The sequence below is a fragment of the Thunnus thynnus genome, chromosome 18 (genome assembly GCF_963924715.1).
Source record: "Thunnus thynnus chromosome 18, fThuThy2.1, whole genome shotgun sequence".
Classification (NCBI taxonomy): domain Eukaryota; kingdom Metazoa; phylum Chordata; class Actinopteri; order Scombriformes; family Scombridae; genus Thunnus; species Thunnus thynnus.
The window spans coordinates 8,424,483-8,451,856 of NC_089534.1; the positions used below are offsets into that span (position 1 = coordinate 8,424,483).

The 27,374-nt window shown below is 41.2% G+C and overlaps 1 protein-coding gene across 9 annotated transcripts in view; it reads left to right on the forward strand.

Annotated features, from left to right (window-relative positions):
* The window catches only part of cdc42bpab (CDC42 binding protein kinase alpha (DMPK-like) b), an 80,272-nt gene that overhangs the window by 24,435 nt on the left and 28,463 nt on the right, over positions 1-27,374 (forward strand). For all 9 annotated transcript variants that reach the window (XM_067573399.1, XM_067573405.1, XM_067573402.1 and 6 more), the window contains 4 exons: positions 8,554-8,645; positions 14,150-14,233; positions 16,945-17,040; positions 18,014-18,162. In XM_067573399.1, coding sequence (XP_067429500.1) covers positions 8,554-8,645; positions 14,150-14,233; positions 16,945-17,040; positions 18,014-18,162 — 421 coding nt within the window. The remainder of the gene's footprint in view (positions 1-8,553; positions 8,646-14,149; positions 14,234-16,944; positions 17,041-18,013; positions 18,163-27,374) is intronic.

Sequence of the window (27,374 nt, forward strand, 5' to 3'; positions counted from 1 at the left end):
AGTAGGGAGCGCTTCCAGTTGACATTTTCCAGCAGGTGTTTTCTGGCCAAACAAAAAATTTCTCAAGTGATCTGCTTCTCATCAGATGTGTTCACCTGTTATCATTCAAAATCAGAAAAAAAAAATCAGGCCCCCAGTTACGACTGGCTATTTATGATGTTGGCACAATCATAGTCCAGAGTTAGTCAGGCCTATCATTTGCTCCTTTTTTATGACGCAGAGTATTTCTTCTGCAAAGGTTTACACAGTCTAGGAAAACTCCCAGCCTGCTTATGAGGTGTGTTAAGTTCACCCACTCCAGTGGTCCCAGCACGGTCAGATGGAAGGGAAGGCCGTCCCTGGGTCTCTTCCTCTCTTCTCTGCTCCCTCTTCACGTCAGATCCTGGAAAGCTTCTCTCTCTCTCTCTCTCTCTCTCTCTGTTTCCATCTCTCTGTCTCCCCTGTCTCTCTTGCAAGCGGCATTTTTGTGTCGTTACCTCACTGTGGTTGTAAATAATCCCCGTTATGGCTTCCAGATGTCCCTCCGTCCCACTCTGGAATTGGGGATGGGGTTGGAGCGCGGCGCGGGTGTAAAGGGTTGGACACGTACTGTAACTGGCTCAATTGCTGACTGGGCCTGAGTATGTGATGCGTTTTCTGTCTTTCACCCTGTCCTGTCCGGTATCACTTTCTCTCACGAGTTGAACTTGATTGCTTTTTCTGTTCTTCTCTGTTCTGTCTCTAGTTCTCATGGTTTTATCCTTCAGTTGTGTTCTGTCTTTCTCATGGTTGTCATTCCTTAATTCCTTAAATTCAGACAAGAAGCGGACATTGGCATCAAGTAAGCACTTACACAAGTGTCCGGCTGTTACCTCAAGCTAACTCCTACCTCCTATAAAACTATCAGTGCTCTCAGAATTAGCTGATCTGAGACTGTACCACCAAAACAACACCAAAATAGTTTTCATCTAGGTTACAGGAGTTGTACACAGGAAGAATACAACTGTTTGTAAACACAGAAGCTTTATATGGCCACAGAAAAACTGGAAACCTGTATGTGATTGATCAGGAGCTGTAATTGATCATTGTAGCTATAGTTCACAACATATAGACTTTGGGAGATTTGTTGAATTAATGCTTCACTTCACCTCGTATGCAAGAGAGAAGAATAGATTTCTTTTGCAAAAAATGGAGGGGGTCATATATTGTTGTGTCTTGTGTGCATTTTTCAGAGTCAGTGTTAAGTCTTTGTCTCTTTTGTCCTCATTCATTCACTGATGTTCTGTGTGGCTCCCTTCTTTTTTTCTACTTATTCTATCCGCACTGATTCACTGTCTGCTGAACTTGCGTCAACTCTCCGAGGAAATGCAAAAAATACACTGGCAATATGTGGATACTTAGAGATACATGACTCATATGCAGTATGCACAAATGGGCAGTATTACAGTATGTAATATATACACAGACACAGCAGCGTTAGGGAAGATTACTTTTTTAAACTGCTGTAACTACTGCTGCAACTAACAATTATCGTTAATCTGTTATTTTCTTGATTAATCGATTAGTAGTTTGGCCATAAAATGTCAGAAAATGGCTAACTGTTTCACACAGCCCAATGTGACATCCTCAAATGTCTTGTTTTGTCCCAACCAAAAGTCCACAACCCAAAGATATTTAGTTTATAATCAAAAAGGACTAATGAAACCAGAATTTTGACATTTTCTTGTTAATAAATGACTCAAAACAATCAATGAATCATCAAAATAGCTGGTTCATTTAATAGTTGGCAACTAACTGATTAATCGATTAATCGTTGCAGCTCTGTCACATGTTTACCTGCCCTAAGAGGTAAGATGTTACCTTACCAAGTGAGTCTTTATTTAAGATCACTAATTTACTAATGCATATGGAAATATTGCTAAAACATGAATTAATTCATTTGAGTTTTTATTTGTTTGAACTTGTCCTTTGAGAAAACATTTAAGAGCCTTGCGACATACTGTATATGGAACTGTATATGATTGTATGGGGACTCTGGGATTATGGAGAAGTATTAGACTGACAGCATGTGTCAGGTGACTGTATGTTTGTTTTCCTGTAATATTGACTGAAGTGATGGGTGTACCTTTTGCAATTAAGAACACAGAAAACGCAGCACACCCATGACAGTCATCTAACAGCTAGAACACATTATGTGTTATAACATTATGTTATAATGGTTTTTTTATTTTCACAATTCTGAAGATGATATGGGACAAGATGATTCATGAATTTATTATACATCTGTAAAAATAAGTCACCGATTAAATACATTGAAAAGTAACATGTTCAGTTACTTATTTATCACTAAAAAGTCATATAGTTACACCCAACACTGAGTCACACACACTTACTAATCACATGTAATACACGTAATAACACTCAGTACACTGATGACACACACACAATGAGACTCTCACGAATTTCACATGAACACACCCTCGAGACATAGCATGGAAGGGACCCAGACAGAGGCCTGTTGTGAGTAGGGAGCATATCATTTGTGGGCCGGCTGCTAAGTGAACACACTTGCTTGCAGTTACCATGTTTCACACAAAAATGGCTCTGACTTCTCTTGTTGGTATGGAGCAAGATGGGCCTGATAAGCACTCAGCATTTTGGGTTAAACCAGTCTGGCTATGTGGATTAGCTGGCGTCACTCATGTTTTTCCAGTTTCACTGCATCCTAAGGCCTACTACTGAACACGTGTGTGTATTTTGCACAGTGCAGACTATGCGAGAATATGTGTATTCTCTTGTGTTTTTAGCACACGTGGGTATGTGCTCATAGGGCAGATGGATGAATGTCTTTCCCGCAAAGAACGCAGCACATTAACGTGACTGACATCTTTTTCCAATCTTGGCTTACAAGCCCTACACATTGCAAAACCCTCTGAAAACAAAGAGCTTCAGTCATGCTAAAGCCTGGATAGTCACCTTCCCAAGCTTTGCAAGGGGTTCTTACCACGCCTTGTCATAGCAACCGTTGCTATGTTTAGGTCAACCTGTATATTTTGTCAGTGAGTTAATGTGTATGACCAAACTTTATGGTATTTATCTCTCTGTTGTAAAAAAAAGGGATGCATCATGTCACTATGAATCCATCTTAGCTACAGGAGAAGCAGACACATTGATCCCTGGGTAAACGTGGGTGAGCTTGTCTCAAATTAACTTTATGACTCACCTGCCAACAAGACTGGTAGATGAAGAAATCCACCGGCCAAGTGTATTATCTACCAGCCAAAATAATAAATTGCCTTTTTGTGTCACATATACATTTGTTTCAATACATTTCATGGAGATAATAAGGTATTATGTTGAATACAAACATACAGAAAGCCTTTTTTTTTCTGTGCTTCGTCCTCAGTGGGTTTTTGTTTTAAAGGTTGGCTTACTCCTTGTAAATGTTGCCACATAATAACTATTTAATTAACGGTAGCTAGCAGCAAACCGGCAGCAAGTGACAGTTTAGCAGAGAGCTGTGATGTCGAGTAGCTGATGTACATCAAACTCAGAGCACTCCAGATGGCCTGTTGCTGGCGCTTCTTCACCTCAGACCGTCTCAACCTCCTACAGTTTCGCGGCACCGTTTAGACGCACATTAAAAAAACACATGTGGTGCTCATGCCTGCACTGTAGAGAGACCAACATGAGTAATTTCCTCTGACCCATCATACCCATTATTTTATTACATGACTATTTTGGTACAAACATTTACTCACCAGCGTGGCGGATAGCCTTCTGAGAGTTACTCGCCAAATGGAAAATCTACTCGCATTTGGCTCTCGGCAGGTGTTAATTTCGGACCCTGGAGGGCAGGCAGTTCTTGTTTGAGTCAGGGTGTTTTTTATGTTGACCCTGCATACTGAAATATGGGCCTAGCATTTCCAAAACACACACACACACACATACAATTGAATTCCGTTTATAAATTACAGTCCAGAATAACAGTTTAATAGCTGCTGTGTGCTTCAATAAACCACCTGCTGTTGGAGTGACGGCCGATGATTTTTCTTTCTCCAGAAAAGCAATTTATATAATGTGTTTGGTCGTGGTATTACTACCAAGGCCAGACAAAGACATAGCCACCAATTATGTGTCAGATGTAGATTTAGGGAACTAGATCGCGCTCTGTGTGTGCGCACATATTTGTATGTGTCTATGTTTGTATGTGTGCTTTGTTGTGGACAGGGCCTGTGGGCTCCTGGCTCAGAGATGAAAGACATTTCTCATGTGGCTGGTTTAGTGGAGCTCCTGAGTCAGCGTGCAGCTACTAATCAGTGTTTTCTCCCTCTCAGCTAGCCTGACTCTGTTCCCCTCACTCTCTGGCCTACCACCCTGTTAGCCCTGACTTGTGTTATTAAGAATTCAACCAGAAGTGAATTGAATACATATATTTTAGCCTTCAACCCATGTAGTTCAGCACTACCAGTGACCAACCCTACCACGTCAGATCAGTTTAGATGAAGAAGCGAGGCGGCTCAGACTACTGCATGATGGCCTAGATGTCTTCCAGACAGCACTGGCTTTTGTAGTTTAAGACATTGAGTATAAACACTTTTGAATTGGGATGACAGTTGAACAGGAAGCACTAGCAAGTTTCCATGGTTGTGTCTCTAAAAAGTAGACGAGTCAGTGTAACTCTTTAAGACAGATAGTGCTAATAAGACTGGATAGTTTGTGTGCACTGTGCTGAATTAATGGATCCCTCCTCTTGAGATAAGAGCATTTATTGATGTGGCTGTCGTCAGTGAAGGGTGTCGATATAATTTACCTGCAGGGTTATAGATCTTCTGCTGCAGTTAGCTTAGCAGGGCTTTATTATTGTAATTAAGACATTTTGGCTATTAAAGATATTGTAGTTTATAAAATAAAAAAATACCTAAGCTCATGACAAAAATCTGAAGAATTTAACACTTAATACTTTGGATAAAAAGACAACAATAAAAACAATAACATGGACTTGTTGTGTGTTGTAATGACCAACAATCAAAAATTGTGTGTCAGTCTCGTATCATGAACAAATTAGCTGAAATAAAATATAAGAATCCAGTTATAAATATACTAAAATCATAAATACGAACACAATGTTTTGTTCTTCATTCTGAAGACATCAAACAGTCTTATTTAGGGGATTTAATCTCTCATTTAATCGTTCGCTGCTCCGGCTTGATTGTGTGGCTTTGATACATGAATTAACACAAATCCAAAGGGATTTAGTTGTGACATATTATCTTTGTCCTGGTAAAAATACATCAGGTTAGAGATGGTGGCTAAAAGAGAGCGCTCACAGTTGAAAAGGATGCGATTCGCAGCAGGAAGCAGGATGGGAAATTAGCACCAGCAGAGAACCTGCGGATCAGCCCCTCCTGAATGAAAGATGTTAGGTGATTATCAAATGTAACATTGCCAGGTAGGCGTTGCCACACTTCCTTATTGAGGGGACCTGTGAAATAAAACTACTTCTCAATATCTCATGCACAGAGATCACATCTTCATAGATTTAAATGTTTTTGTGGTTGATTTTGCGCTGTAAATTAAACTGAAAGTGCATTTTGTCAGCCAACTAACTGTCTGAACTGTAGAGGAGGCTGTTTGGATGTGATATGTTGTTCTAGGACAGAATCTTGGGTCTTGGCAGGTCAGCATCATTTTCTGTCCCTGGATTTGTATTTTTGTTGGAAATTGTACTGTTAGATAATGCATGAAGAAGAGGAAGCAAGAACACCTTTTGAGAAAAACTAATTCAGATCCGTGTCACAGCCTTGTTTGTCATGATTTTTTACAAACTTGTGGTGGTACCCTGTTGAATTCCCTGAAAGTGGCTCACCACCCCTAGCACACCAGTATTGATCGCCCACTAATTATAACTTTAATTAATAGTGACTAAGCGTTTTTCCCACGTCAGGTGTTCCCAGCCTTACTGACTGGGATGACTAAAGGGTGATTTATGGTAAGTTGCTCAACACTTCTGATAAGTGTTGCTCGACAGAAATTACATATTTTCAAAAGAAACAAGTGTTGCTTTACACTTTCCTTGCATGTCATGCACCTGGAGAATTTTGTTATGTTGTGGACATTGTCATATTTTGTTGCGCATTTTGTGATTGGGTAGTGTTATGGCCAAAATACACTGGGCACAGTAATGGCACAACACGTTTGTGACAGCTTGGATGCAGCAGAGCGCGTCTATTATAATCAAATGAGGCTGCTACACTGACCACGGAAGCCGTGGTCCCCTATGTGTGGCTACATTGCCCTCTAAAAGGTAAAAACTACATAGAACTGTGTAAAAAAAAAAAAAAAAAAAAAAAAGTAAAAACTTGTTTAAAAATGTTTAAAATAAATACCTCATTGTACCAGAGGCAATGCAACGTAGTAGTGCAACCTTGTGAGTTTTTTTTTTTTTTACATTGCACATTAAAATAAATCAATCAAATCAATGTGTATCCATGATCCTGTAGTTAAACAATCTAATTAATTAATTCAGTACCAATTAATATAGCCTACCCTGCATAACCAGCTGCATTATCACTTACCAACCCTAACCCTAACTCAATATGCACGCAGTGACGGAGACCGGGTTGGTGTAACTTTAGATTGTAACTTGTATTGTCCTTGTTTAATTAGTCCTGTTCGGGATGATATACTGTAACTAAACAAGCAGGCTGGAGGATAGCGTCTGGTTACCATGGAGATGACCGAAACCTTTCGCCGAAGCATAAATTGAAAACGTCACACGAATCTTTGATCTCTGTTGAGTGACACTTACAAAAGTGTTGAGCGACCTCCCATAAATCAGCTTAAGTTGTGGGTTTATGTGAGTACAGGTTCTGTAGTACTGTGTGCCAGGACATGCCACCCTCTGCCCCGCGGTCATAGCAGGCCAGGCCAGCTGTCAGTGGAGTCAGGAGGGAGTGTGAGGGAGAGGGAGAGCGAGAGGTTGCTGAGTTATGATTGGCCTGTTTGTTTTATTTCTGCAGGCATTTCCCCTTCTCACAGTGGGAGAATGTCCTTTTCCTCAGCACTGGAGGGTCTGTAAAGTCATGGCATCCAGATGAGTTTAACATGATGTTTAGCCAGTGAGGGATTGCAGACAGGTCTAGAGTGTCAGCTTGGCTGGTGGTCAACACCCACACACACATACACACATGCACACACACATACACACACTGCAGAAACCAAAAACAAAAAAGGATGTTTGTATAATGGATGGAGATTTTGTCTTTTGTTAACCAAAAGAGCTACTGTATGTAAAAGTCAAACATCTATGGGTATTTGTATGTGAATGCTTGCTTGTCTGTATATTAATTATGCTAAACCAGGATAACCATGCTGTTAAAAAACACTGATGCACTGCTTAAGTATGGGAGTCAGCAAGTACTTTTTTTAAAATAAAGAGTTAAATTATGTTCCTCCATGTTATCAGAGCATCTGTGTATGAGTATAACCAATATGCTGACCTTGGTGAACTTGCAACCAATCCAGGTTATCCATGGCATGCTGAGATCATGTAAACCAGGAAGTGGTTGAATAGCTCTTCACAAATGAGGGAAATGCTGACTTTGTAGATGGAATCTCTGTCTAGCTTTGTGAGAGAACGCTGGCGTCCCTTGCAGATCCCTCCCAAGTCCTTTTTCCACCAGGAACCATAACTGCAGGCGCAACAATAGCCAACTTTATCATTCAGCCTCTCTGTGTCCGGTGTCATGTACTATAAAGAACCAGGTGGTTACTGACACTTCGATAAAGTTAATTAGAATAGCATAACAGCCTTTCATGAGTAATGGGGAAAATAGTGGGTTTGACTAGGACAAGTGTGTTCACATACGCCTGTGCTGCTGAATATCTGAAACTTTCCACCTGGTCATCACAATAGTTTTATTAAAGTTCACTAATGTGTAATGTGCTGATATGAAGAAAATATAAATGATAGTCAGGGTTGACCCCGGAAAGTTGACTAGTAGAGATTGAGAGTGCTGATAAAAGTCCAGCTGGTTGATAGAAACTTTAAACAGACTTCAAGTCAATGCAGACTCTGTTGGGTAAAACATGTCCAACTGGGGATTATCAAACTAACTTAAGCGGTGAGTTCAGCACCAGATTGTGATTGACTGGGCAGGGTTTGTCAGTTCTCCAGATCTTTTCTCTAGAAATTGCGAAATGTTGTTCTGATGAATTACTGTGAAGTGAATGCATGAGGGGATTTATCAACTTACTGTTTATTAACTTACTGTCTGTTACTGGCAGAGCTGAATCAGACAGATCCTGGTGCAGCTCATGTCGTTATCACTGTAGTTACCAGATGATGGTTTACATCATTAAATACATGGCCTTGGCTGTACTTTTTTTTCCCACCATGAAGCCCAACAACCTTAATATATTTCCTAAAAATGTAATAATGTCTCCTGATATTGATGCAGATGCTCTTTATTTCAGGCACCTTTATGATTATATATCCTTTCTGAGTCCGCTATGTGTCATTTCCTGTCTGATTTAAATTAACCTGACCTCTGTCTCCTTTCCTCTCTGCAGCTAAACCCTTCACCTCCAAAGTGAAGCAGATGCGGCTGCACAAAGACGACTTTGAAATCCTGAAGGTGATTGGACGAGGAGCCTTCGGAGAGGTAATATACCTTCTGGTTATTAACACTCAGCATCACCATGCAACAATCCATTACCGTACAAGCAAGAAACAAGAACCCGCAATTTGGTTTCCCCCCACTTTTTTTTCTCTTTTGTTTAGAAAACAGGTGTTCTAGGTTAGTTTGAAGCATTTCTTTTTACATGCATCATCTGCAGTGCATGGTTTTCGTCTACTTGTCTGTTTTGACAGGAGACATCTCAAAATCTGGAGCTTCTTCCTTGAGGCAGAGGTTTTGCAATATGATCCTTGGACAATACCTGTCAGTAAAGGCCATTCTCTTATACCCTTATACCTTAATACCTGAGCTATAAAAGTCAAGAGAGTTTGATGGTGCAGTACTTTCTGCTGCATTCCAGCAGCAGTGCATAATACTAGTCTGCTACATGAGCATGACTCTACTTGCAGCTTGAACAAAACCTCTTAATTCGTCTTTCACACTAAACCTGTGAACTGCAAATGCATTAAGAGTGCAAGTGAAACTGTCCGGTGCAGGCTTGTATGTTTTTTGTTTATTTTGTTTTTCCTTTTATGTGTGCCTGTAGGGAGGTTGAAATTTGTCATTGGGTTTCAGGTAATGATGTCAAAGCTGGGGAATGTTGGAAGGACAGGTATCATGGTCCTCAGCCAAGACTCTTACATAATGTCAGTGTCCTGCAAAAAAAAACAAAAACTTGTATCTCCAAGCTGACAGTTTTCACCATTGTGCAGAATTATTTGTAAAATCACATTTCCCATTCCAGTAGATTTTTTTTTTTAAATAGAAGACGTGAGGTTTCAGCACCGGATTGATCGTTTGCAGCCTTGTTACACATTTCCAAACATGTCATCTCCGAAACTGTTTGATCACATCTGTACGAACAAGTTAGTGAATTCCTTCTGACAGAAGGCAGGTGGAGAGAGACAGAGAGAAATCACACACAAGTGATAGATTGATGGATGAAGATAGATTTGAACACACCTGCCAGCATGTAGCTGCAGCGCCAGCGCAAAAATACTAATGGTCTCACTTGAGCCACTGCAAAGAGTGTTGGTATGTGCATGTGTGAGTCATGTGTCTGTGTGTGTGTTTGTGTGTGTGTGTGTGTGTGTGTGTGTGTGTGTGTGTTTTGGGCTTGTGTTCAGTGATGTGGTGTGACCCATGAATGGTGCTACCTTGTGGTAACATTCCAGTGCCCTTTCACTAAGCCAGCTGTGCTACTACGAGTTTTACGTGACAGAAGAATTAAATTAGCTGGATAGACAGCATGATCATCTCATGTGTCCACTTTTTAATCGCCTGATGGAAATATACTCGGTGTAGTGTGTTGTAATTTGAATGTTACCATCATGGTACAATAAACAGAAATATGGTAAATAATGCAGGCAAAATGATCGTTTTCTGTCCAAAGTAAGATGTCATATTGGTCTACATTGCAGCTGGCTGACTGGTAGAAGATTAAGTCTGGTTTTTTTTGCAGTTGTCATTTGGACTGCATGATTATATATTTCTTCTTTGCTCATTTTAAAGATTAATGGGATTGAAGTAGCACTTGCTGAATCTGAAGGAGAGTTTGTTGTCGTGTATGTGACACAAATCCACATATTTCTGAGCTCCTTCGTCTTTATATGGATAAAATCCTCAATTATCATGTATGTAATTTTAGTACACTGTGATATAGATAGAAATTGCAATACAGTAATTTTATGGAAAATCATTTGAAAAACTGTTTATGGATAAAATAACCAGACAGGGATGTTTTTGGTTAATGTTAAAATCATATAAAAATCTCATATTGCCATAAAGCAGGTCCTGCACATTGATTTGTGACATGGCTTAATACAACCAGAAACATTTAGGGGGAACCTTCCCTGCTATCAATGGTGAGGCAATATAACTGGAAATATACAGTCCATAATCTCACTGTAAATATATCATCATATCAGCCACCACTATACAATGTCTTATTAAGCAGATGTGAGTTTAAGTGGTACTGAATATACAAACATAACATTACATAACATTCATTTACATACCAGTCTTTATGGCTGCTGGCATCACAAAGTTTGGAAGTCTTATTATATTCTAGTGTGATGACAGTAATAACAGTCATTCAGCCTATGGTCAGACCAAGCAAATATGGTGAATGTGTATTATGGAAAGGCCTCATGGAAATTTATAATTTTTTTTTTTCGTGGTCAGATTTTCAAACTGATTTTACACATCAAAGTCTGTTTAGAGGTGTTGCGGAGTACTGCTGCATATGTGAAAAAAGTTGTAAAAAAAAAAAAAACCTGTTTGCGGCTCCAGAGGCAGCTGAGTGAAATCTGATAAATTGCCTCGAGTGATGTGACTCGAGTCGGTGTCGTTCGGTGCTGAAGATGTTTGAAAATGAAAAAACTCTGAAGAAAGAAGTGATGTTGCCAAACCTCTGTAGCCTGCTCCTCATCTCTGCTTCATTAGCCACTACTAACATTTCACACCCCAATCTCAGACTGAGTCGTAAGCCGTAGAGTTGCATTGTGGGTAACGTAGGCACCTTTTTGACAAGGAAGGAGAATATGCAGAATAAATAGGACAATATCTCCTGTTCTGCTGCATCGATATTGATCTTTTTTCTTTTTAAACTGACAACTGTGAGTCTGACAGTGTTATGGGATACAGTGCTGAACCAGTGGAGTACTCCTTTAAGAAAACTGAGCATAATACTAAGATAGAGATATGGGAACAGAGAGCCACTGACAAGCTGACAAACAGAGTTAAAAAAACATGGAGGCAGCAGACAGAGATAAAGACAGACACAGGAAAACAGAATAACGACAAAATATTTGAGTCATAAAGGGAGGCGAGGGAGCTTGAGCGCAGAATGTTTTGATTTCATCCTCCTATTGTCAGCAGCAGGCAGAGAAATGGCGCGGGTGCGTGTTGTTGTGGAGCTCATCTGATGAATGGACCAGTGTGTACTGGCCTGCTGTCTGTGAGAACGCTCCCATTAGGACTCAGCCGCCTCTTCACCAGCACAAACGGGCCAAACGGTGCTCGTTCTGGTGTAGGTCAGCGGACAGCTCCTGATGCAAACAACGTGTGGATTAGAGGTTTCATTCCCAACGGCTGTCCTTGTTAAGGATGAAGGCTATGTCATCACGCTAACTGTTAAGTCAGTTTAAAATATTATCGTGCCGCTTGTTGCATTGGGTCAAAATGTTGGGTGGTCCGTCTCTACTACTCTGAAAACAACTTGGCTGGTGGCATAATTAAATTAACTGTTGTGGTTTCATGCTTGTTCTCAACTGATTAAACCAGATTTGAAGATACTATTGAAACTCAGCTAACAAATCATCTTCAGTAAAAAAAAAAACAAAAACAAAAAACACATACAATACACACTTTATTCATGAAAATAGAAATGCAGACATGCAAACTCTGCTTAGTCTTGCTCGGGCCTTGCAGTAGACCGCAGGCCTGAGAGGGAGGACAAGATGAAGTAAAGAACAGTAGAGAGAAGAAAGAAGAGATGGGGAAAAGACAAAAACAGCCAGGCGTTGCCAAGAACAGTGTGCTCCCCCCTGTCCTCCTCTCTTCCTCCTCCGTTCCTCCTCTCCTCTGGTGAGGGATCACTAGGGGAAATCCAAACACTGCAGGAATGTTATCATTGTATTGCATTAGCAGCATTCCCCAGCTCATTTAATAGACTACAGACCCCTCCGTTGCATGGGCGCCTGTGTTTGTTTCAATCCTCATCTATGTGTGTGTGCAGCGCACTTACAAATTCCTGTCCTGTCTGTTTACTCGGTGCATTTCTGTGTTTTTAAGCATTTCTCTATCCTGTCTATTTCTGCATATTTCTGTCTTCAATTAACCGCTCAAGAGGCCAAATTAAAAGCTGATTTCTGCTGTCTAGATAAACAAAAAAAAAAATCGTGAAAAGAAATTAGTAAATCAGTTTGCGTGAACATATGCTTAGGGTGTCAGCTCGCAGCGGTTTGTCACAGCAGCTCATGCAGCTCCTTTTTTGGTTAAATGTGAAGGCAGGGCTGAGGAAGTTTATCTTGGTAATGTTCAGCAATTATCAGTGAAGGGAAAGTTGGCAGTTGCTATGTTGTTAAGGAGGTACAAGAGGGTATTAGAAACACAAAGGGAGTGAAGTGAACAGACTGAACAGTATAAGGTGGCAAAAGTGAGACATTAACCTCTCTGAGACTGAGTAAACTAATTACTCGTGTTGTTTTCTCCTGACCGGATCCTCGCTTGTGTTGTATTAACTCTCGTGTGTATGTCGCTTTGGATAAAAGCGTCTGTTAAATTAAATTATAACATAGTAAATTAGAACAGGCAGGGTAGCATTAGTAGCTGGTAAGATCTCCACTGTTTATTTAATTATTCCTGTCTGTGCGCAGGTGTTTGTACATTCAGTATGAGCTAGTTCTTGATCTAAAATGATGAAATGATCCATCTGGGACTTAAAATAAGCTGTAAATTTTTGTGGCTTATTTGTAGTTTTTATAGTAAACACATCAACAACAGTTAATGATCAGAGACTGCTTTCCAAACTGTCACATCTGTACAAATCTGTCCATTCACTATTGATTTGAGCCCATTTTGAAATCATTGGACACAGTGATTAACAAAGTGTCCCATTTTTTTTCCCCCTCACACTGCAGACTGTAGCTTGGAAGCAATGAATAATATCCAAGTGTCCAGCAGCTGTCTGAGGCTGTTTGTGTGTGTGTGTGTGTGCGTGCGTGTGTGTGTATGACTGATCCAGATATCTCTGGTCACTTCCTGTCCCTGCTTCTTCTGCCTCCTCCCCTCTTTAGCTCTACCATGCTATCCCTTCTTCCCTACCTCCTGTCCTTCACTTCTTCTCCTTATTTGTCCTCTCTGCCTCATCCTTTCCTTTTCTCCCTGACCTCATCCTATTTCAACTTTACAACTCATCTTTCTTTATCCACTCCTCCACCCTTATTCCTTCCTGCATCTTTCCTCCTAATCTTTCTTCCACTTCTTCTCTTCTTGTTGTGCCATTGTTTTCTTAAGGGTTTAGCTTGATTCATGATTTCCTTCTCTTCTATCCTTATACTTTATTGGCTTCAAAGGACAGAGATTTGAACCTGGAATCCGGCCGCTTCATAGTTGGCTCTCTGTGTAATGATTTTTATGGGCTGAGACGAACTCCCTCTTGTTCCTCTCTTGCTTGTACCACAGCACAACTTTGTCAAAGAAGGAAAATTATTGCTAAAAGTGTAATCATTATTATTTTGTAAGACATAGTTTGCTTTCTAAATTGTGTAATAATTGTTTGTGGAACTGTGAAACATGAACACACATGAATAATATTTGTGCAGCTCTTGTTTGAGTTGCTTTAGGGAAAAGATATAATCTCTTTGATAATTTCCTATTGGTCTTTTTTTAAACATGCTTCTCATAGTGTTGCTGACTTTGCTGTCAAACAAATGATTAATCCTGTTCTAATCTTTAACTCACCGTGTCTTCTCCTCTCTGTGCAGGTTGCAGTGGTAAAGGTGAAAAACACAGACAAAGTATTCGCTATGAAGATTCTCAACAAATGGGAGATGCTGAAGCGAGCCGAGGTGAGCATCACTCACTGACTGAGCTGTTGTGGGGGGTGGGGGGTGAACCAGTACCAGTGCTGGTGTCAAGATAATGGGCCAGTGCAGCACCAGCACAGATTTAAGAAAATAACAGTAAGGTTTGATGATTCATTTAAAATGCTGTCAAGAAGAAACCACAACCCTTGTTTATCCAGCCTCAAATCAGGCTTTCGTTGATAGATGCTCGCGCAACATGTCCCTGCCTGAGCTGCAGGAGCTGCCGCTGCATGTTTTTCTCATCGACCTCTTCCTGACAGTCTGACATTCCTGTCGGTCCCCTGGGTCTTCAATCTTCATGCCTCATACGTCATAGGCCAAAACTGCTCCCTGCTGTGTGTGTGCAAAAGTCTGGACATGGGAAACAATGTAGAGCAACAGATGTACTGTAAACTGCAGGCACCAAGCATGTAACTGTCGTCGTAGACAGAGAACATCAAACACTAGGGGTAATTTATGTGTTAACATCCAGTGGGGTTTCCTTCTTCAAACTCCACTTCCCCTATCGTTTTTGGATATGATACTGAGTTATGTACTAAAGTGAGTATGCATGTATATAAAAATATAATGAAATGTAGTCTGAGAAACTGACAGACTATCTATTATTTGCATTACGCTTACATGCACACAAGACACCTGGTCATTGGGAGAAATCATTTTAAGAAAACAACTTAACAGTAAAATGATCTGGTTACTGTAACACATTTGGTAATCAGATTTCTCCTCTATATAATACTGTATTTTTCAACAAGCTGGCATATTTCAAGTGAGTGATGTAAGACACATAACCTCCTGTTCAGCTGTGGAAATTATAAATATTTATAATATTAGTTTTCCAGATTTTGGATTCAATTATTTTGGATATAAGGATGTACCAGTACAAGTAATGATCGGTGACAGTTATGCAGATATACTCTTGCAAAACTCATTTAATAAAAACCCAGTTAAAGGTAAAGTCAGTGATTCTAGTTTAATACACTTTTTGTGAAATTCAGCAATAACTCCTCACGTTCTGCTAGCTTTCCGTTCCGTGGGTGCGCTGAAAAAAAAATCTGGAGTCCATAAACAGCCCCGGCTCTGTAAACGGGCATGTAAACCCAGTGGTTTGGAGCGAGCCACACAACACTACTCTGGCCAATCAGCAGCAGGGGGCATTCATGCTTGTGCATGGGACAGAGGGAAGTCATCCCAGCAGCTGTCTACGTGAGGACATGACAGTCTCACATCTCCAGCACCCGTTGATGGAGGGAGAGAGTGGCCGCGGCCAAATTTTTTTTCTCACGGAACAGATTCGCTTCCCTTTTATTAACTGTATCAAACCACACTGAATCAAAACAGTCTCACGGAGACCCCCCTGAGTTTTTTTTACGCTCCGAGTTTGTTTCTGTCGTGTTTATTGATGTGTAATCTGAGCCAGCAGCTGTTTAAATCACACAAATATCCCACTGTGTATGTGTTTTCAACTTATTAAGCGTATCAATTAATCAATAAATACAAACACTGTTGATTTCTTCCCGTGGAGCCGACATGCAAACCGTTTTGGTTCAGTTAATTTCTGCTGTCAGTCAGCCTGGTGAAGGCGGTCTGTCTGGCCGCCGTCCTCTCAGCCTCCCAGGAGCTGCAGCTGACAGACGGCTGCTTCTGTGGACAGAGACGCTGAACGCAGGTCGAGTGAGAAGTGGGGAGGCTGCAGAGAGGCAGAGACGAAACTTTTTTTCTGCTCGTGATAATGTGTGAGAGGATCAGAAGTGACTCTACAGCTGACACATCGCTCTGAATTCAGTCATATTCCTCTTTTGGTTGTTGCCTTGGCAATGCGTTTCCAGGAATTTGGGGGGCGGAGCTTCTGAAGGAGCACGAAGGGAGGGGTGTATTTGTTTGGGTGTTTAGTTCAAATATCAACAATCTTTCTCCAGAATGACTGACTCTACCTTTAAAGATGTAATACTTTTGATTTCAGTTCTGGTTGGTTTGGCGACACAGGTGGTTACCGCAGTAACTGCAACTATGGTTTCATACAACAGCCGTCACTCGTTAAGCAGCTTTTTTGTCAGAAATACAGCAGAAGAACAACAGGTGTATCTGTTTACAGAGCAGACAAACAAACTGTTTTATAAAGAAGTCAGTCAATGATTTTTGATAACATGCTTGTGAATCCCTTGTGCTTAGGTTGGCAGTCCTTTCGCAGACCATAAATGGTTTCAAAAACGATGTTTGATTCAATAAAAATCTTAAGGATTTTAATTTTAAGTGTGTACTGGGGCAAGAAAACAAGCTTCTTTAGAAAAAAAATCAAGCTGGAATAGTTGGGTTTCTCTTAATCCCTTAGTCCAATTAAGAAAACCAGGTTTTCCGTTCCAGAAATCAGGTTACTGCACAAAGCCGACAACAACCAGATCACATAAATGAGTGTAAATGCACAGGGCTGAAAGTTGTTGTAGTGTCCTTGAGCCAAAATCGTTAATCCTTGTCAGCTCCAAGCATGCAGTTCTGTAGAAGATCCTGACCTCCGACCTCCCAGTAGAGGTGAGGGTCAGGTGATACGAGAATTTCTTTACCATGAGAGGTGTCACATATATTATATAGATAATAAGAAGAATGTGGGATCTAGTATCGCATGACATACATGGTTAAATATGTCAAATTACAACATTAAATTTCTAAGGTATAAAATTGATTGTGTCTTTCTTTAGACGGCGTGTTTTCGGGAGGAGCGGGATGTGTTGGTAAATGGAGACTGTCAGTGGATCACCACCCTGCACTACGCCTTCCAGGATGACAATAACCTGGTAAGATGGGAGTCTCTTCTCTTTCTCTATGTGTGTGTATATGAGCAGGAATGTGTGTTTTTCCAGGAACTACCGTAAGTCTATTTCCAAAAATTCTCCTGCCAGTTTTTTTTTTATCTTAATTTTTCAAGGGAAACTATTTCTCTTTACTCAGATGTATCAGACTCCTTTTGAGCATCAACCTTGGTACATTTATATATTCCTGGACATTTAAACTTTAAACCTTTCCAAAGTAATGGCCGCTGTCCCTTACTGTTAGGCACCGAGTAACTCCACCTGCCACTTCCACCATTTCACTCACCAGTTCCTGTTTTAGAATACAGTACCACCTCTGCATGATGCCTGGTGACCTGCCAGATGCTGACCAGCACATTCATTTCTCACCGCAAAACACAACATGACTTAGAATTGTAGGAAATTGGGCAACAGAAGGCAGCAGTGCCAAAAAAACATTTACATAAAAGACCAAAAGAATGACTTTGGAGCTAATAGATTGGTGTTGAGCCAAGCCCTTCCTCACTTTCATCGGCTGCCGGAGGCCGCCGTACTCCATCCAACCTGACAGTCCGTCCTCTCTCCCTGACCCTGAGTTCAAATGCCAGAACTGCTTGTCATTCCATTTCCCACATTCTCACAACAAATGCTTTACCCTAGACACTCCCCAAGGCTTTAAAAATACACACCACTGCCCGTCCAGTCGTCTATTTTTAGGAAAACCTTAAAAAAGTTCAGAACCGTTTAGGCCATCGCTGCCTCTGTGCCACTCTGTAGTAATCATACTGTGAGAAAAAAGGGAGAGGAAAGATGGAGGGGAGATATTATATTTTTGTCTTTCTTGTGTGACTTTCTTGTATTATTTCAGACAGAAATAATCTCACTAACTTCAGTAACTGTCATAAATTATGTACTGCGCTGCAACAACAATGCCATATCACGTTTTCTCTCTGTCTCTTTTTTTTTTTTATTTCTCTAGTACCTGGTCATGGACTACTATGTGGGTGGTGACCTGCTGACTCTACTCAGCAAGTTCGAGGACCGGCTGCCGGAGGAGATGGCCAAATTCTACTTGGCTGAGATGGTGCTGGCCATCGACTCCATTCACCAGCTACACTACGTCCACAGGTGAGGAGCAGACACTGTGTGTGTATGTGTGTATTTCACAGGTATAAACATGTCTCTAATTATTTTATGGAGACGAACAGACTGAGCAATAACACCTAATGATGGATGTTGAGTGTATTTACTTTATTCTTGCTGCGTGGGCAATTTTCCAGCCACAGGGAGCTACATGAAAATAAATGAAAATAGTGGAGAGTGCGTGTGCACATGTTTGTCCTCAGTCATCACTGAGGATTTTCAGTACCGCTGACTAATTGTAGAGTATATTAGTTTGTGTTCCTTTGTGTGTTATTATATCACTCCTGAACATTCCCATTTGAGGTTAAGTTTGTGTGTGAGAGTTAGGATGCAGGATTCAGTGCTTGTTTTTGTGTAGCTGTCATGTCCACTGTTATGGCTCATTTTACATTGTTATATTTAAGTCCTGTTTCCTGTTACAATCACTTTTTCTCATCTTACCGAATGAAAAATAAACCACCTAAAAGGAGACCGTTCACAGGCCGTGGATCTTGAAACCATTTTCTTCTCTGACATATACACCAAAAGAATCTGTTGGCCAATAGAAGATGCCCTTGGGAGCAGGAAGTAAGGTTCTGCCAGACAGGAAGCGGTCACATCGGCATGTCAACATAATTACAATGTCGCTTTCGTCGGGGGCTCGTCACAGCAATTTCGTTCAAAGATGGGTGGAAGCATGGATAGAAGAAGGGAAAGATGAGAGATAGATGGATAACAAGGGAGGGCCAGAGAAAGGGCTGGTGGGATAAAGTTCTGGGTGTGTCTGTAGTTGATCTTGGACAGAAAGAAACGCACTGAGAGACGACAACAGAGTTATAGATGTAGATATAAATGTATAAGTAAAGAAAGAGAGCGGGGAGCCACTAATTGCATGGTGTTATCTAGGGGCCGTAGGTGGGGGTTGGCGGTGGCAGCAGAGACGGAGAAGCGGATAGAAAGAAAAAAGGACACGGAGGAGGGGACAGCACTGTTTCTCTTTAAGTCCCCTCATGGACGCTTTGGGACAGTAATGATGGGGTGTAGGACGTCTGTGGGTGGGGGTGTGGTGCTGTTACATCCCCCATGTACCAACCCCCAACTCCTCCTTTTGCTCTCTCTTTCTCTCTCTCTCTCTATTTCACACTCTCACACACACACACTCGTGGGAGATTTGCATGCTTGCTCTGCAGAGGGTGGAGACAGCCAGGCAGGTCCCCTGAGAAGGGTGTGTCCTGCTGGCTAGGCCCATCTGATGAGAGTGTGTTTGGGTGCATTATGAGGGTGTGTGTTTATCTTGGTGATGGTGTGTGTCTATGTGTGAGTTTGGAGTGTTTCCTAGTCTTATGCTTAAGTTAAAGGACAATGCATTAACCCTCCAATTTAAAGGCTCTAATGTCCATTTAACAGTAAGCCACCCTCCCTGTGTTCATGGCTCACTTTCAGCTGCACCAAACAAACACAACTGACCACTATTTGGAAATGTAAACAGACAAGTTGTGGCTGTACTTGCTTTTCTTGTTTTTTTTGGCTGTACCGGCCACAGACCAGCCCTATAACCCCGAATATCTGTCACTGACTGACTGACTGAGTTATGAAATTTGTTTTCCCATTGGCCGTGGACCTTTCAAAATGAATTGGTGTGAACAGTTTCAGTTACGTCCTCAGGAGGCGTTTACAGCGGAGCCCCTGAGTGCAGTCTTGAAATAAGTTTTAAAAACACAGATTTACCAACCAAAGCGTCTGACACTGACAAGAGCACCAATCCATGGATACAAAGAGACACAAGTGATCCATTTTACCAGCCTGCACAGCAACTAGCAGCTAGTTAGCACGGCTAGCATGACTGTATAAAAATAAGGTGTAGCTGTGGTGTTTCCGGTTTAACAGCATCGTGCTGGACCGGTGACAGATGTGTTTACGGTGCTCTGAAACATGTCACAGTGTGGATACAAAGTCACACAGCTGAAGGACTGTTAGCCTAGCATGCTAATTGTACGTAAACATGGGTGTTTACAGACATCCACAGATAGAAACAGATGAAAGCAGGGGAAAGTATTGTTCTTGCAACTGCATTTATAACCCTTTTCTTGAGTCAAATGTTACTTAACCAGGTCATGTGATATGTTACGTCAGTCACTTTAACAACAAATATTACTGGGACCACGACAGAAAATTGCAGATGAACATTTAATATTCAGGAATTTACATTATAGCCACAACCACCGACTATTCCTGTAACAAATTGACCACAATTACGCACATTGACCATACTAGCCATATACTAGGTTTTGGCCTAGTCTTATTCTCATGGGAGTCACAATTTTAGTGGACTGTGATGTCAGTTTCTCCTGGAAAAATTTGTGGTACCACACTAACTCTACTGTGCCCTATGTTCAGGTCCTCATCCAGGTTTTGAAAACAGTAAAAGAGCAGAAGCCCATTCGTCAAATGTAGTGTTCATCAAGCTATGGGTCAGGAAGTAAAATAGATTGTAAGCTTGTGTTTGGTTGGTTGGAAAGAGTGAAAATAAATTCTTACAAGAATTCTGGATCCCTGAATGCAACTTAATTTTTAATTTGAGGTGCAGCCTTATAAGGATTACTCGATCCATTGATTAGCCAGTCAACAGAAAGTTAATCAACAGATGGGACATGCAGGGAGAGAGAGAGAGAGAGAGAGAGAGGGAAGGGGTTGCAAGGAATCAAATTTGGGATGCTGCACCCAATATGCATGCGCCTCCACCACTAGGTCACCAGACTCCCTAAGCCATTTGTCAAGCAAAAATGGCAAACATTCTCAAGTGTCTCAAATATGAGGATTTGATACTTTTCTTTGTTAAAATCATTGCAAATAGAGTATCTTCCCCCATTTGACCTGTTGGTTGGACAAAACTATCAATTTAAACATGTCACCCAGCATTCTGGGAAATTATTATAGGTATTTCTCAGTATTTACTGACATTTTATAGACGAGTAAATAATTTGTTGATTAACTGAAAAAATAATCCAGTTACTGAGGGGAATATTTCACAGGAGTGGTGCAGTCCTTGTCACCCACTCAAGCTTTAAACAGGCTCAGAAGTATTCAAGTATCATCCCAGACATGCTATACAAGACTTACTCCTTCAGTATGTTTATATCACTGGCTCAAATTGAGCCTTTTGCTGTTTTGTGGGACTGGAATGGTTGTCAAGTTTACTGTTGCATGTCACATGTCCACGTATGTAGCAGAACATACAAAATACAACAGGAGATATTAAAGGGATAGCTACCTTGGTAGAAACAATATCTCTATTGACAAATGTCTGTAGTCTCATAGAATAAATCATCATGATGACAAACAGTCTCTAGTCTAAATTATGTCATTTTTGCTTATCTAACGTGCTTAATCTTGTTTTGTGAAGTCGCTGACCTCGCTTCAACACTGGCCCATCTAAAATGTATATTTACATTCCTGTTGACGCTGATGAAGTTGAAAAGAGCCCAGATGAAAGAAATGAAGAGCAAAGAGCCCTGAGGTCAACCTTCTGTCCCCCTCGGCCGAGTCCCATGAGAGGCTGAGTGTGTTAGAGTCAGACGCAAAGGGAGACTCTTGTGTACGAGCGTGTGTGTGTGAGTGTGTTCATTTATTCAGTGGTCAGTGATCTGCGTGGCCTCCCAGAGGGGTCTGACAAACGTTTCAATAGGCCAACTCAGCATGGCTTTGTGCTGCCTAGCACCACATCTGTCTGCCCCAAGAGAGTGTGTGTGTGTGTGTTTGTGTGTGTGTAAGACACTGCATGAGATAGGGGGATTCAGATGAAGAAGTGGGGGTTGGTGCAGAGTGATGGTTGTGAGTGTGAGTGTGTGTGTGTGTGTGTGTGTGTGTGTGTGTGTGTGTGTATATATATAGGGAGAGGGGGAAATTTGTTATGGCTATCAAGAGAAGAGGACAGACATGGCATCAAAACACACACGTATACAAAATAAGATGTTATGTGTGACAATTAACATCTGTTCTGAGTGGGGTCTCACTACTTTGGAGTGCTGTGTGTTTGTGTGTGTTTTCCTATTGATTGCAGCCTAATGTGTGTTTTATTATTGATCAGGGCCATGTGTCTCTTCATAGCTCAGTGATCTAAGAGAACAGGGCTCTCTCTCTGTCATGCACACACACACACACACACACACACACACACACACAACCATTATTTATCAAAGAGCTTCATTCACAATGCTAACTATATATACTATATATATCGGACCACTTGGATGTTAGAGATATTCTCCAATTTCATTGAAGTGGACACTTAATAAAAATATTTTAATAGTAAGCCTGTGATATGGAGGTTGTGAGTGTGTGTGTGTTTGTGTGTTTGTGTCAAGTGATGCCAGAAGTCACATAGGCAGCAGTTCCTTGAACCATTAGTTAACAAACGCTTGGCTAGAGCCATGTGGACATGCCTTGTCTGTGCAGTTTCCAGTGTTGCTGCAGGCCACATTGTGTGTGTGTGTATGTGTGTGTGTGTGTGTGTGTGTGTGTGTGTATTGTGAGGTGGCGTCCAGATGGCCCTCACAGATGGATGCTGTGGTCTTAAAAGAGATTACCTCCCTCTATTCTCGTCTCCGCGCTGCTCCTTAAGACCGCAGGAGCCCTGTGACACTGTAGCCCAATTTTCTGTGCTAACTAGCCTAGCATTAGCTTAGCGCTGCCACCGCCCTGGGTCTTTCCGTGAGTGGAAGGCTAAATGTGAGTCAGCTCCTGTGCTGTTAAGCACCATATATGTTAGTTGGAGGCGTTAAAGAGGCTGCCCTCACTATCTGTGGGCTCATCACAACAGTCTGGGAGATGGATCGTTGAAGAAAAGATGAGCTGTAGCAGGCAAAATGTACAGTTGACTTTTGGTGTCTGAGAGAGAAAGACTGGTCAGGGAGATTTGTTGTAGACAGACGTTTGCTGCTAAGAGGAGCAAGAGAAGAAAAGAGGGGAGTGGGCAGACAGGGGCTTTTCTAAGACCTAAGTGGTTTATCAGCAGCAGCAACAGCACTGCCCTCCGGTACCCCCACCATGCTTTTTGTCTACCACACACACATTTACACACATGGACAGGAAAGGGTCAACTCACACTGTCTGCTCTTTGGCAGACCAGAAGTCTCTGGAGCAGATTAAGGCCTTGCAGCAGTGGAAGCACCTTTTATACACACATACACACACATACACCCACATCTGTGTGCTTACACAGTCTAGTCCAAGTGTTACGGGTGTCATTCATGATTTGTTAGGCCTACACTTCCTGTCAAGGTGATCCAGATTCTATGTGCAGAGACCGTGTGCCTGTCAGTGTAATGTTAAGCCACACTAGTGATCACACAGTACTCTATTAAGTGTGGACAAATATATTTAACAAATAAAAAATTATATACAACAACTGAAAAATGTGACATTGTGATGTTTGACTTAGCCTATACATTTATTAAAGGTTCTATATGTAAGAATTATAAAGAATTATGGGGCGGACTTACTGGGAGTAAGAGATGCTTTGCAGAAATGGTTAAAAACACAACGTTAAAGTTTTTAACGTTATTATGAATAGTGTAAGCGAGGAAAAAGACATCACCTGCAATAGTCTCACGCTGCTGCTATCTCTACACACAAGTGCAAGCAACAGGATGCTGACTGCAGCTCATTTAACGGCCACTGGTGTCACTAATGGGAAGGAATTTCTAATTCCTACAAGGTGTTGTTAAAATAAACACCTTAAAGTAAAGTTGTTAAGATTCAGATATAACAGAACAATGTCCAAGAGAAATGTCCTCTTAGAGATGTAAAAATTTGATCCAAGAAATCTTAATCCACCGTCTCCAAGTTTTATGCTGTCTTTGATAGTCTGACCTGAAGTATGCATCACGTCAGTTATTTTTGTGTGTTTGTGCCTGCCAAGCTTATGTTACTCCAGATTGGTTTGCGTGGATGTATGCACTTGGGTTTAGTATGTGGTTGCAGTCCAAAATCTTATATACAGTATCCTCTTTGGAAAGCGATGTCCAATCTGGAACTCATCTGTGAGCAGTCACGGTCTTTAAAAAGACTTATAAGTAACTCAGGATGCACACTGTGATTTGGTAAAAAAGTAAGTGTCAATTTATTTCTACATTTTGGAGCCCAACTTTTATGTGTCTGTACAAGTCGCATATGTGCGCACATTACTTTAATCCTTTGTGTTTTATAGGTAAGAGATTTAGTGGTGTCTCTGAAGCAGAGTGATAGCTAGCCCACCCCCCATGCAGCCCCCTGAGATGGGACTATTAACACTACTGGAAAATGACAGAGGCTTCACATCTGGCTTTGAAGAGATCTCTAGCTGAAGACAGAAACATCAAAGCTGTCTTCAACCACCACTAAAAAAAAAAAGCTGTCTTCAAAGCCAATTTATATCAGTTCACTTTTAAAAGCGAAAACAAAAGTCCCTGAGATTTGGGCTATAGTCTTATGTCTTTATTGAGTAGTTCAAAAGAAGTTGAGAAAAATGTGAAGTGGAATGTGGGAATTTTTCAACTTTAACTGATTAGCTTTTACATCCTGAAGCCTCGCTCTGGCAAAAATTGATTGTTTCGCCAGGCAACGTTATCACATTGATTGTCTTTCAGGATGCACTGGAATTAATCCGTGACCGCAGTGTAACTTTTACTAGACAGACAGCTCTGGCTTGAGGTCTGTTTGAAGCCAAATCTAAAAATACGAGGTATCATGTATAACCTTGTGCTCTATAGTGAAACTTTGGCGCTAGTTAGAGCCAAAGTCATTAGTAAAGATAGAAGAAAAAAGGTTATTCTTGTAGCTCCAAAGACTGCAATAATTTGCTGTTACCAAATTAAATAGTTTGGTCAATGCACACGCGTGCACGCAGACTGTGTAGTCACTCTTAACAGGCTGTCGGAGTTTGACCTTTTTAATGTGTTGAGCTTGCAAGTTGTGCTCCTGTTTTATCTCCTTGTCATGTTTTTACTCCATAAACCACACAAGAACTTTTAGAGGAGTACTCTATAAATATATATTTTTAAATTGGTGTTAGCATTATTATGTAAGGGATGTGTTTGTGCATGAGTTAGAGGTGGGTGTGTGTGCTTGTGTTGAACATCAGGTTTATTATTTTAAGCAGAGCCGCGCTCACATCACCGGACAGAAATAGCACCAACTCAGTTTTTTAACCTGTGACATCAAATGTTTGAGTTTCTGTCTAGCTGACTTACAAGTTACACATTCTCCCCTTAACCAGTGGCATTTGTGTGTGGCTGCATGTTCTGTGTGCGTGTGTGTGTGCACTTTTGACAGTACTCTAAAGAGGTTTTCATGTGCCCTCCATACCATGTGTATTGAGCCGTGTCGTGGTTCAATGTTGATAAAAGGGCCTCAGACACAGGGCTCGACATGGTCTGCCCTCTGGGGAAATCAGTGGAATGGTCAGACAAGGACAGAGTCTATATTTAGCCACGGCGGTGGGATACAGTGACATCTCCGTTTCATACCAGTCCAGGCCAGCAAACATTTGGGTTATTTAGCATGTTTTTGCCATTATTATAATATGGATTTCAAGCTCAAAATATTAACACTGACACCAGAGGGTCAGTGAGGACAAAGGAGCCAATGGACTGATTGTTTCTGGAATCACTCATGTAGCACAAGCTGAGAGTCACCCACTATGGGCCGAGACCGGACTAGACCAGGCCTGGCTGTAGATCTAGGCCAGTGATCTACATTCAGACTGCTATGTGAAACACTTGCACTAGTAACCCAACACAAACCACCTGTCAGTGACCACCTGTTTAACATGCTGGAAGATTTCCAGCAACATATTTACTTTTTTTTTTTTTTTTTTTGCTTACATGAAGTAGACAACTGTTTCATAAAGTTGCAAATGATGCAAAACTCACCACTCCCTGGACAAATCTACCTTGAAAATATTCTTTATGCAGAGGGCTTAAGAACACAGGGAAAGAAACCAACACATGCCACCAACCAAATGTTGATACACGCTGTTTATCCGAGTCCTTTAGCTACTCTGATGATCCTGTTCCACTCTAAAAAACCTCTAAAAATGGCTCAGCCGTTGTAGCTGGTAGACAGAAAACTCCTGCCCTGTGTAGCAATTAATCCCACTGACTGGAATCCAGCCACAGTCTGTATCTATATTGTAAACATATCATCAGCAGTAGTAATGCAGAACAGATGCATTTTGAGAAGAACGTTTACAGTGGCCACCATGTACATATCTGTAAAAGAATTTGTTGTCAGTAACGCCCCCCCCCACCCCCCCCACCCAGCCAGCCAGCCTGCCCGCTTCTACTCACAAACACAAATATTGTAGATGGAGGAAAAAAAAAAGAAAAACAGGGGATTGTGTCTTTTTAGGACTCGGGGATCTTTTTTTCTTTCTTTTTTTTTGTGGGAGTGTGTTTGTGTGTTGCATATTTCCTTAAACAGAGTGCGTGTTTGTGTGTGTTTTTTGAAGCTGTGTCCTGTTCTGTGGCCAGACAAAAACACACCCCCCGTTCATGGGACATGAAGACACACACACACACACACACACACACACACACACACACACACACACACACACACACACACTTTCTGCACAGCTAATTCCCACAACAAATCAAACTATTTCCAATGTTTGTTCTTTCTTTTGGTTAATTTAGATTTACCACGCTGCTGATAAATGGGTTTAGGGAAATTACACTTAATTGAATCACAAATATATCTGAATTATTATAAACAAGCTTCACAGGCAGGGCTCCTGGGTGCAACCAAAAATCTGTCAAGTGCGACTAAACATTTTTATTGGTCACACAGGTGCGCCTGAAATTAAGCAGGTCTGATATTTTTTGGAAGTATAAAAATATTCTTAAACACACATAGACATTTGGCTTTAAACAAACAATATAAAATATCCTTTGTTGATTATTATGTCAGTGTATAGCAGGATTTTATGCAGGCTACATCTTGCACATGTGCCGTACAAGTCTCTGTGTGTATGTGTGAGACTGTGCTCCTCCCACTTTCCTTGCGCACAAATGAGAAAAAATCGTGGGCGACATCACAACCTTAAAACATAATTCAAAATGAAGAGAGCTATTGATTATTTTTTCATCAAGAAAAACACTGCAGCGTTGATTAAACTCGTCCCTGGCTCTGAGAGGTCCAACTCAGATTTGACATCATCGGTGGACGTAACTGTTCAC